The 11,868-nt window shown below is 38.3% G+C and overlaps 2 protein-coding genes across 2 annotated transcripts; both read right to left on the reverse strand.

The window, feature by feature from the left end:
• Nucleotides 1–258: 258 nt before the first annotated feature.
• selenow1 (selenoprotein W, 1) lies at nucleotides 259–5,452 on the reverse strand. Its single transcript, XM_066661134.1, has 6 exons — nucleotides 5,255–5,452; nucleotides 2,918–2,942; nucleotides 2,772–2,825; nucleotides 1,351–1,425; nucleotides 867–962; nucleotides 259–583 (listed from the first exon to the last, which is right to left on the reverse strand). Exons 1-5 carry the CDS (start codon nucleotides 5,425–5,427, stop codon nucleotides 885–887), a joined length of 405 nt encoding a protein of 134 aa, XP_066517231.1. The 5' UTR covers nucleotides 5,428–5,452; the 3' UTR covers nucleotides 259–583; nucleotides 867–884.
• A 742-nt stretch (nucleotides 5,453–6,194) lies between these two features.
• ehd2a (EH-domain containing 2a) lies at nucleotides 6,195–11,369 on the reverse strand. The gene is made up of 6 exons (XM_066661193.1): nucleotides 11,146–11,369; nucleotides 10,733–10,909; nucleotides 9,726–9,823; nucleotides 8,118–8,530; nucleotides 7,235–7,399; nucleotides 6,195–7,048 (listed from the first exon to the last, which is right to left on the reverse strand). Exons 1-6 carry the CDS (start codon nucleotides 11,367–11,369, stop codon nucleotides 6,464–6,466), a joined length of 1,662 nt encoding a protein of 553 aa, XP_066517290.1. The 3' UTR covers nucleotides 6,195–6,463.
• Between the last annotated feature and the right edge of the window lie 499 nt (nucleotides 11,370–11,868).

Consider the following 11,868-nt stretch of genomic DNA (forward strand, 5'->3'; position numbering starts at 1 on the left):
TCAGGCGCATTGCTCATATAGGCTAATAACTCTTTCATCCCGTTACACCAGAAGGAAACTCGATTATTCATGAATTTCTCATTTCCAGACGGTATGAATTTCAACCAGATGTGTAAGGTATTTTTTAAAAATATAAATGTACACATATTTAAGTAACATTTAAAATGCTAGGTTTATTGGGGTATCATATTAAATTGCATTGTTAAAGAAATTGTAATTATTGGACTACAGCCCTTTTGTTAATAGAGCCAAAAGACAACAAATAAAAGACAAATGATTTGAGAACAAATATCCTTTTAATTATTGCATGATATTCAAAATACTCTGATGCTAAAAGTTGATGTGTGCTTTCAATAACAGGGAAGCAAAAAACCCAAAAACAAACATTAGAGCAAATGTAACATTTTGTCAGATGAATTCCCTTAATATTATGTAAAACCGTTTCGGATCTAGAGTTTGCCCTCTCAGAGTGCCTCCTCCCTGAAAGTACGAGAAGCATCAAGTAACGTCCGTGTCAAAGACACTTCGGAAGTCACCATCATTGTTGCACTGCCAGAAAGATAGACAAACGGATACAAACAAACTGGGGAAAAAAAAGAGGGAAAATGGTCAGATAAAGACAGGAAGAGAAATCACTCATTTATCTGCATCTACAATACACACGTTAAACTTAGCAAACATTACTCAGATTTAAGCCTGATGATGTCCTTGCAATTGAAATATCATTTAACTGAACTATTTTCTTTGCAGAACAAATGTATTATTACTTGTTTAAAACTAATAATGAAAATGTTGTATGACCTCAACACTACTCTGAACTACAGTAGTAGGCAAGTGTATTTATGTGTAAGAAATATATTTCTCACCTCCAAAATCACATAGCATTATTTACTCAAGGTTTTCTCGATAGCAAACACAATTTTGGACATCTTCTGATCATTGTCCAAAAAACCGTCCCCATTCTGTAAAAACAGATATATTATTAGTCTTCCAACGTTAATCCATCTCATGTTTAATATTTACATATCATATCTAAATGAGGATTTAAAATGTATATATCCTACGTATGTGAGTTATATAATTTCATATATCTTCTGTTTTTGTAACAGTAAAGGTAGTGAGAAAGGTTTAATATTACATCATAATTTTCTAAAGAACAAGAGCATAATAAACATGCCAAACAATGACAATCCTTGCAAGGTCACTTATTTATTTATTTTTAGGCAGAACCATAAGTGACACTTTATCAATTCAGTCTCTCAATCAACAGATCACTGTTTACATCTCCAGAACTATGTTCATGCTAATGAAATGAGAACTACAACATTATACAGAATCTAATTTCCTCACCTTTTTTGAGTGCACCAGCTTGCCATCCACCTCCACTTCAAACCACCCAGTTGATGTGGGTGTGCTCTCACCAGTCTGCAAGGAGAAATATTAATTAGTCTAATAAATAACAGCAAATATTGAAACTCAACATGCTTTAGTGCATGTGAAATGAATGTTAAGTATATTTGTTTAAAAAAAAAATCATAAAAATATGGTTGAGTGTAACTTTTCCCAGCTATTGTCATCTGAACTGCTGCTGCTGAATGGCTGAGGGTCAGTCTTCTTTTATAAAATGGAATCAACCTAGTCATAAAACCAAATGCAACTTTGCCAGTTTGCCAGTTTGAGCGTTGCAGAGTTCAACCAAATGAAACAAGAGAGCCAGCCAATTCAGTCAAGGCAATATGCAAATTTTGTGCCAGAAATGTTGCTGTGAAATACATCAAATTTGAGATCTAGCTACCTGTCATCCAGCTACTGAACCCCAACTGCCTCCACTAGCATCAAGTCATGGAGCAGCATCAGAACGAACAGTTCAGTAAAGTACCTGCCAGCAATGAGGTGTCTAGCACCAGAATCAGGCTAAATTATGTAATTTGGGGGCTGTGATATATCTCATATCACAGTGTATAGCCCTGTTAAATCACTGCAATGGAAATTCTTTTACCGCAACAACCCTAGTCACACAGGACCTAGGATGGTCAAGCTGTTTGTAGATATTACGCCAATGTAAAGCTGGGGAAGAGAGCTGCTATTTTTACTATTCAAATTGGGCAAATTCAAAAATTTGTTTACCCCGCAACAGTTTCTGGCATGTTCTAAGACTAGCATGGTTTATTCAAGTAATCTTACTAAAGTTACCATTAGAGTTAGATTTTAAAGTTTATGGAAATTAATTGATTTATTCATTCATTATCTGTAACCACTTATCCAGTTCAGGGTCGTGGGGGTCCAGAGCCTACCTGGAATCATTGGGTGCAAGGCGGGAGTACACCCTGAAGTGGCGGCCAGTCTTTCACAGGGCAACACAGACACACACACACATTCACTTACACACTCACACCTACGGACACTTTTGAGTCGCCAATCCACGTACCAACGTGTGTTTTTGGACTGTGGGAGGAAACCGGAGCACCCGGAGGAAACCCACACAGACACGGAGAACACACCAACTGCTCACAGACAGTCACCCGGAGCGGGAATCAAACCCACAACCTCCAGGCCCCTGGAGCTGTGTGACTGCGACACTACCTGCTGTGCCACCATGCCGCCCAGTTTATGGAAAAACATAAGTAATTAAATGTATAAATTGTTTGCTATTTAATAGCTGTAAAATTGCTTGATTGGTCCTTTAATTGATCTGAGACAACAATCTGAGTTTTTCAGCCATCATAGCCATTCTTACCAGCCAATGAAATGACAACATTTGGGGCACTTACAATCTCAAGGTCGCCTGGAAATTCCTTTTCTAGCAACATCTTGAGCTTGGTGTACTGCAAAAACCCAGATACAATCTCAAATAATCACTGAAGCAAGACATGAATAAACAGTGTGATGTAATGTGAAAGATCAACATTAAACCCACCTTGGGCTTGTACCCTCATCCACCACTGAGGAAACAAACAAAAAACAATTTATATTAATAATAATACTTCATTGATTCATTCATTATCTGTAACCGTTTATCCAGTTCAGGGTCGCGGTGGGGGGAGTCCTTCAATATTAATACTTGCCTTTCAATATAAGAGCATGCGTCATGAAAAACAAGGTTGTAATATACACAAATCTGTTAAGTTTATTCACTTAGAATGAAACAATCAGGCTACACTCTTATTAGGTATTTGTAGGTTTGATTATCCTGCTGAAAATCATTACAGATTTAGTGGGTTTAAAACATTTCATTCATATTCGTAGGCATATGCATTCATATTGTGGCATCCTCCACTGTGTGCGTGAGGGGGGTGTGCGGGTATGTCATTACCCAGAACCATTTGTGTGTAAATAGTTTATAATAATTACTAATGTTTGTCTTTGTGCTGTTTTATTTCATGTCATTGTGTGGGTCTTGTTTAGTGTTGATGCAGGTCTTATTCTATGTAGTTACATGTGTTTAAGATGACCCAAGATGATCTGTGTGCATGCCCCTCCCACCCAACCCGATGGTCGGACGTCCCCGGCAACTAAACAAACACTAACACAACCCCCCAAAAATAAAAAAATATAGAGAGTTCAAAAGTCCACTTTAACCCTCCTGTTATGTTCATTTGTCAGGATCAGCAACGGTGTTCCCAGGTCAATTTGACCCGGTGCATGTTTAACTATCCAAAAGATGTCTGAAACCAAAAACATACTAACAAGCAGTGTGAATATTTCATTACTAACTCCATTACTAATTATTCTATCAATATTTGTGTGTTCCTTACCTCTAACAGGTAATGGTTCAATTAGGATAATTCACTCATTTTACATAAAAAAAAAAAACCCTTTTTTTAATGTTTCACTACTTTGTTACTTTTGACTGGCTGTCGATTCATCCTCCAACTTATAGACCCCAGCCAGGATGAGGAGCCCCAAATATGCATCTAAATGTGTTTTATTTAACATTAAACTTATATAGCGCCTTTCTAGAAACCCAAGGACGCTTTACAATTAACACTCAACATTCAATCCACACACACACACTGGCGAGAAGCGGCAGCCAAACACGCACAGCGTACTCTCAACCAGGAACGACCGTCCACCTGGAGGACTGCATCGGGCACTAGGGTTTCAACCAGGACAGAGCGCCAATCCATATCTGGGCACATACACATTCACTCACACATACAGACATTCATTCACATACACACTCATTCACTCACACACCAGGACAGTTATGAGAGAAGCCAATTCACCCAACCTCCATGTTTTTGGACTGTGGGAGGAAACTGGAGACCCCGGAGGATTGTCCAGCTTCTTACACTTCTCCCCAAAAACACGCCTCCGTTCTAGATTAGTCATTTCCAGAATGATTTTCTGTATTGAATCTGACATGAACAGCTCAAAAACTGACTTGATGTCAGTCATACGACTCAGTGCCATCCTAGTGGGCCCTGGCACAGTCTTCATTATGTTTTCTGCAGACCGTTTTGCCTGATGCATATTTGGGAATAACTTCCAGAGCCTCCTGGATTGTCATCCTTTAGCTTCATCTGCTCATGTTGTAAAGATCTGCCTGACAAGAGTGTAATGTTGGTAGGACTCCCATGCAGAGAATCTTTTATGTTTTGCCCCTCCCCTGTTGAGTGTCCACTGAATGTGGGTGGAGTTTTCACGCGAGAACATAAATGGTTCCTGTCAAAAGTCATAACATCTGCACCTGTGTACCTGTGTGTGTGTCTGCGGTCAAATTAACCCGAACATTATCTATGTGATATAAACAAGCAGGGGGTGGTTGCAAATATTATATTATATGTTGATTACACTAATTAAGGCAAGCAGAAGGAGTTTGATACAAAAATTTTTATTTAACTATTTTTCCTAGATCTTCAAACTTTAAAACGGGCCAATTTGACCCGTAACATAACAGGAGGGTTAAAGTCCTTTAGACGGCGTGGCCACAATATGCTTTCTTTAGGGATGTTGCCAATTTAATGCAGGATTCCAGAAAGTGCTAACAAGGCCTGTTATATCCCGGCCAAGTACGAAATCGAAAAAAGAACAAATATACGAATTAACGCCTGATAAGTGCAATTTTCGGTGTCAGTAGCGAGTATTAAACGTTAGGAAAATATTAACGTAGCGTTGCTCTCACTAACAGAGCCTGGTTCGGTAGTGATACAGAGCCACAGAGCAACTAAAGTCCAGTTTAAACCTGAAACTGAACACCGGTCTGAGTCCTCTGGCTCTTTTCTGTGATATAAATAGAACTATGGAGACCTACCAGTAAATTACATGGATTTTGACGCCCATTTCTGCGGTTGTATAGGTCTTTATCTGCTGTAAACAGCGCTGGAAGGAAGCTGTGAGTCCGAGAGTAGAGCGGAGAGGAACAGACAGTATCGGGCTGACTGAGCTTCTTGTTATGAAAGAGACGAGGCGGAGCGCCGCCAACATTTTCTCCAATACAAAGATTCACAGAGAAACAACCGAGAGTCTGTACTTGTTCCTACATCCGGAAGGCCCTCCTAAAAATCCGTCTGCTGAATTTTGGTGAAATATATTGTTACACACTGAATATTTATGTCCGGAGACCTGCTGGTAAAATCAAATCCACGGCGTGAGAAAAATGTATTAAGGCCGCTATTTCAAGTTTACACAAATTAACATATGTGTTCCCTCGAGTTCCTACTCCTTATTAATTCCCACACTTTATTTAGTTGTTCCAATTAATTTGCTTTATTTAGCTATTTCCACTCCTTAATTCATTAAGCTAAAAAGATGTGAAGCTCTAAAAATCGGCATGAATTATTTTATTTATCCTGTTTATACAGGATACATAAATACAGTTTACTACCGAAGGGATTTCACCACCATGTCTCTATATTAATTCATTTTAATAGACATTATTTGTATTTATACACAGCTGCTACGGTCCACGAGAAATTAACATTAATAATTTCGTGATCACGGTCCTAAATTAACAAAAAACATCTGAAATACGTAAAATATGAGGGTGGCAGCGGTGTATACTCTGTTTCTAAAACAAAATGAATACAGACAAAGTGACTTTAAAATTTTGTTTTAATACAAATGTGCATTATATTTTACATGTAGCCTACTGCATGTCTTCTAGTGCCAGTTAAAAAAAAAAAAACCTTTCTTATATAAGAGGAACAGACACGAGGTTTCGTTTCATACCCTCTCCTCATAAATTGTCCCGCTGTGGAGAATCTTGAAATCAGAAATATCTTTGGCCCCTGCATGCATTTCAGCTTCTTAAATATGCGCCAAATAGATTGGCTTTGAGTAATACATTATGGTAAATTCTTCAAAGTGTAAAATAATTATGAATGCGTTAATACAGGAATTTAGAGCCAGTGTAGAAATTAAATATTTTTTATGTATCTGCAGATACCAACATGGTAAGAAATGAATGAGTGAAAAGTATCTGTTTTAACTCATATATGGCTGTTAATTCACTGAAGAGTCTCTATTTGTTGTCACAGTCTGCTTTGTTCTCTGTGTTTGAGACTTTGCGTCTCCTTTTGGATGGAGGCACCAGGTGAGCAGGGAGTTTTGGGGGAAGTCCAAAGCCTTCCAGCTTCACTTCGATCAGATGACCGGCTAAAGCAAACTCCTCGTCGTCCAGCATGCCATCACAGTCCACATCCGAGAGATTCCAGATCCTGCCTAAGACCGAACTGGGCAGCTGGGTGCTGACCATCCATTCCTTAACCTTGGTCCCACTCAGCTTGCCCTCATGAGGAGAAAGGTTGTAGAATATCTCATCATATTTGGGCTTATATTTAGAGACTACCCAGCTTTCATTAAATATCTCCTCACACTCTCCACTGGGCCTCGTATAATTGAAAGGGTTTCCTTCAAAAAACGGGCCACTGTCCATCCCCAGGAAGGGGCCACCTTGAACCCCCGGCTGATCAGCAGTCTCTAGCTCCTCCTTTCGCAGGAGAGGCATGAGCTTGGCAATATCAGTGGTCAAGAAGTCATCCAGATTAGCCATGAGTTTGGGTTTTAAAGCTTTAAACTTGGTGAAGTCATGATTCATGAGTTGCTCCTGCCAAAGTGACAGAGAAAATCAGTTAAGATATCTTGGATTTCAGTAATGTTTTGGCATGTCCTTGCCAGCGTCCCCTTTCAGTTGGCCAGAACAAAAAAAAAAATAAAAGTACAAGTGTACAAATATAAGCCGAGATATAATGCAAGCACACACTTGATGAGTCTGATTTGAAGTGCAACAGACCTGCATCTTTGCACAGTCAGGGAAGTCTCCAGGTGGGATCTGGTGCAGCTGTTGGATCCTGGAGAAAATGATTGGAAGGTCATATATCAGATCCCTCTTTTTGTTGTCCCTGCGGAAGACAAGTGGCATCTCCTCCTTCAAGAAGCTGATGATGAAAGCATGGGCCTGGAATTATTGGAAGGCAGAGAGACCAAATATTACCATTAATAACAATATAAAATGTTAAATCCCATTTCACGTTTTGGGTTTATTTTTCCAATATGTTCTGTGTTTTATAAATTGCATGAAATTAACATATTTAAATTTATTCCCTGTAGATGTTATAAAGACTATAACAACAATAAAAAAGATTTCTGTAAAATTGTATTCTATACTCAGCAGAGATTATTCTCCCAGACACCTGTTTACTTATATTCACTTCCCTAGAGACAGATTGTTATTTGTAATAATGACACAGCATGTTTCTCTTCAGACCTGTAGCCATGCAACAAACAATGTATGACGCTCAAAACGAAGATCAGAGCCAGATAATCCTCTGTAGACTGTAAATGAATAGGATGATTTATTTTTAGATATTGTTAACTATCTTTCTTCAGATAAGCAACACTTTTTTTACTTTAATCATTCTTGGATGCTGTAATCAATATTTAAAATTCTTTGAAACATAAACATTATGATCAGTGTTATGCACATTTTTCTATTGTTATTATGACATCAAAATCTAAGAATGATTTAATGGTAAATTTCTTTTCCATTTTTGACTAGGCTTCATTAGAATGACTGGAAACCTATGGACGTGTAGAGAATTAGAACATTCCAGGCATGTAACTGCAACAGAAAACTCTTACATAAAACTACACTGTGTTTATAACTATGACCTTACCCTTACAAGGCGTGCCCTCTTTACCAGGTCATTAAGTTTCCTGAGGGCAGAGTTGCGAGGCAGGTTTTGAATATCAGCAAACAGGTCCTCTTCCTCCTGCTCAAACAGCCTGCGGTTATCTGTCTTCCTCAGGGGAGCCGACCAGAAGGAGCCGATGTAGACCCTCAGCACCTCTGGGGTTCTGAACACTTTGCCCAGGGTCCACATAAGGGCACCATACACCCGGGTCAGCTCCTGGGCGTCCACCATGTCAGCCTTGTTCAGGACTACCCTCAGCTTGTCCTCATTGCCCCTCAGGGCCACGATGGCGCGGGAGAACTCATCAGAAAGCTCTAGTTTATGGGCATCACAAAGGAGGATAATGCGGTCCACATGCTCTGCAAACCAGCGGAGAACTGCAGGGAAATCATATCCTAGGAGTTGAAATAATATAATGGATTTAGAAATCTACTTACACATTAAAGTGTATTGCCTTTATTTAGACCAGAAGTTAGTTGAATCTGAATTATGATTTAATTAATAAAAATACACTGTGCATCATTTTAATTAAGAAATAATAGAATTATCAAACTTTGTTTTAAAAAACACTCTTTTTACCACAGCTTTCTGCCTACCAGTGCAGTACAAAACTTAAGAAGCCTGCTTCTGATATTAACCATGTCTTGGCTGATCAGTTGCATTCAGAAATATCTGAAACACTTCAGGGAAATTAGGAATGAATTCAGGTTGTGGGAAAATCTATGAATTATACAGCCCAGACTGGGAGTGCTGACCTAAGATCTGATTAATTTTTGTCATCAATATGGAGATTAAGATCTAAAAAATAGATCACAGCTCAGTACTCCCACCTCTGTGCTCTATATTTTTTTGGTGCAGTGTGTAAAAGACTGATTTGAGACCAGCAGAGGCCTTATTCATGGGCAGTGGTAACATATGGATGGTGCAGATGACATCAGCAAGTAAGAATACAGCCCCACCTCTGAAAATGACTTGCAGTTGCACAGTTTTAAAAAACAGACATACTGCAGGATTTCTGAATGGCAACATCTGAAAAGACCATGTAAACATTTATAGCAAATTAATGTAAAAAAACAAAACAAAAATAAAACTAAACTTAAATGCTTCACAGAAGTGCAATTATCAAAAAAATTTACTGGGGACTAGCTGGCTGTGTATAAATTCATTCATTCATTTATCGTCTGAAACCGCTTATCCAATTCAGGGTCGCGATGGGTCCGGCACCTACCCGGAATCACTGGGCGCAAGGCGGGAACAAACCCTGGAGGGGGCGCCAGTCCTTCACAAGGCGACATACACTCACGGACACTTTTAAGTTGCCAATCCACCTAACAAAGTTTGTTTTTAGACTCTGGGAGAAAACCCACACAGACACAGGGAGAACACACAAAATCACGACAATTTACTAGCTTTCATAAGTCCGACAGCAGTCAGGTGTAGCTCTTGTAACTCAAAAGTTAACACAGAATATAACTGAATGTAAATGTTACTGTTATATGTAATAAGCTTGGTGTAGACTAGCAAAACATCAGATTCTTTTATGTTCATAACCTAGAAAGTCTGTTACTGTTAATGTCTGTTGCATCTTGCCTCTGCTCATCCTTTTCTTAGAGCTGGATAAAATTCCTGGTGTGTCAATAATACTGATGCTCTCAAGGACCTTGTTTGGGAAGTGCACACACTGGAACCTAGGGAAACAAAGAGTCGGTGAAAAATACTTTCAAATACTGAGGTCATTAGGGATTGACTTAGAGCCTATTTACATTTTTAATTCCATGCCTGTCTAGATAAATGTTTACCCAGAATCAGTTTACACCCAAACATATAAGTGAATTGCTGTTAAAGCTAATTTTATGCAAATTCACTCTCTTCTGGAATTTTCTGATGCTGTGCACTTTAGAAATTTTATGTATGCAAATAAAATTGCAATGAGAGATACTTTCACTGCATGATCTGAAGAATTTTCATTAGTTCAAAAAGCATGAAACAACTAGGTGTACATACATTCAATTTGTGTCTGCTATCATAAGTTGCAGGGATTTCAAATCATTTTCAACTTCCTCACTCTTTAATTCACTCGTTTTAAATGTCTAAGCCACAGTATTCCAGTTTGGCAGCTGTGACGCCCAGAATGTCAAACATCCAAAAGATGACTCAGTTAATTGCCCTTTACTGCACCACCCTTTCTCAAGAGTCTGCAAGAGTCTAGTCATAAAGCCACTACTTCTGTTTCAGGTTAACAGCTGATAATTGAGTCACACCTCTGAGAAAGACCTTTTTCTTCTCCACTGTGCACTGGACACCCATTTTTACAAGGAGTATATAATCTGATTTAATTGAAACACATAATTTGGGCCTATATTCACTTGTGATTTAATAAAAAACACTCCCCATATGATTACAGCCTGTAGCCCTGTTACTGCAGCCTCTAAACTCTATGTTCTACCATTTTATCACAATTTATAGAGCTTTAATCACTTAAAAAGGAAATTTCTTCATGGATTAAATACTTTTTAGAATCTATGATGATATGATAGCATACACAGCATAGGCATTTCTAATAAACTGGCAAATCAGTTAAACTCTCTCTTGCTAACCGGTTCAGGAAGGTGTTTCCAAAAGGGTTGAGCTTGCGGAAAGGCTTGTTGGGGTCTACAACAAGTGCATTGCCTGGGATGACCCCTTGAGTGTCTTCGTACATGATGGCTGTGAAGCAGTCAGTTGTGGGTTCTGGCCCAATTCTGCCTCCAGGGTAGTCCTGTTCTAGGAGATACCTGAAAATATATATGTAATTGTTGTCAGTTATTCAATAATATTATAAAGTGTAACTGAATATAATTTTATAAACACATTTTTGGTTTATTTCTTGAGAGCATCAATCCTGCACTACAAAAGCATTTAAAAGCTGTCCTTGGAAATATGGAAAAATTGATTTAAAACAAAAAAGTAAAACGTATTATAGATCCAGAAATATGAGATGCATCAAAATTCAAACAAATTCAATATTAACCTAATGAAGGTTGTCTTTCCTGTTGAGTATTGACCCACCACCAGGATCATGGGTTTGTTGTCAAAGTCTGCATCCTCCAGATTTGGTGAATGGAAGTCAGAGAAGTTGTAATATTTCTCCAGAGGAAGCAACTTCTGCCGATAGAGCATCTTTAAGCCCTCAGTCACTGTCCGAACCTGCTTCAGGGATTTCACACCCCTGTTCTTCATCTCTTTGGACATCATTAAACAGGAAACTGGAGATGCAGCTATTACAGATCAACATTCCTATTATAGGATAGTTTGTTGTACAGGGTCAAAAATTACATAAACCTGTTGAATATTACTTTGGCTATTTCAAAATATATCAAAATATATATACAATTAAATAGTTCATATATGAAAAATATATACATTCTGCTGGGCCTACTTCCCAAATTACTTTCATGAAAATAAATACTCTAATAATGCCTGTGTATTAGCAGCTGTAGTCAATAAAAACTGCTGAACAAATGAGAACGCACAGGCAGCTTATAAGGCAATATGAAGAAGCACATGGGTTCATAGTTTAAGACACAGAAAATTACTTGCAGGTGCCACAGTGATCTCAGTTAAAGCTAAAAATCTCAGAAATCACAAATATTGTGACTGAGTAATTCAATGCAGCTGCTACAGCTGTTCTACAACAAAACACATTTGTCATCCAAATTTGATTAGATAATCATTATGGTTGTAGTGCAATAAA

This window comes from Hoplias malabaricus, chromosome 2 (genome assembly GCF_029633855.1).
Source record: "Hoplias malabaricus isolate fHopMal1 chromosome 2, fHopMal1.hap1, whole genome shotgun sequence".
Lineage (NCBI taxonomy): Eukaryota > Metazoa > Chordata > Actinopteri > Characiformes > Erythrinidae > Hoplias > Hoplias malabaricus.

Bases quoted from the DNA above. Each gene is read 5' to 3' on its own strand.
- ehd2a (XM_066661193.1), bottom strand. From the start codon at position 11,369: ATGATGTCCAAAGAGATGAAGAACAGGGGTGTGAAATCCCTGAAGCAG. The intron at 7,400-8,117 runs GTAAGGTCATAG...CAATAATTCCAG, and splicing joins AGAGGGCACGCCTTGTAAGG to GCCCATGCTTTCATCATCAG. The intron at 7,049-7,234 runs GTCTGTTGCACT...TCACTTTGGCAG, and splicing joins CTGACTGTGCAAAGATGCAG to GAGCAACTCATGAATCATGA.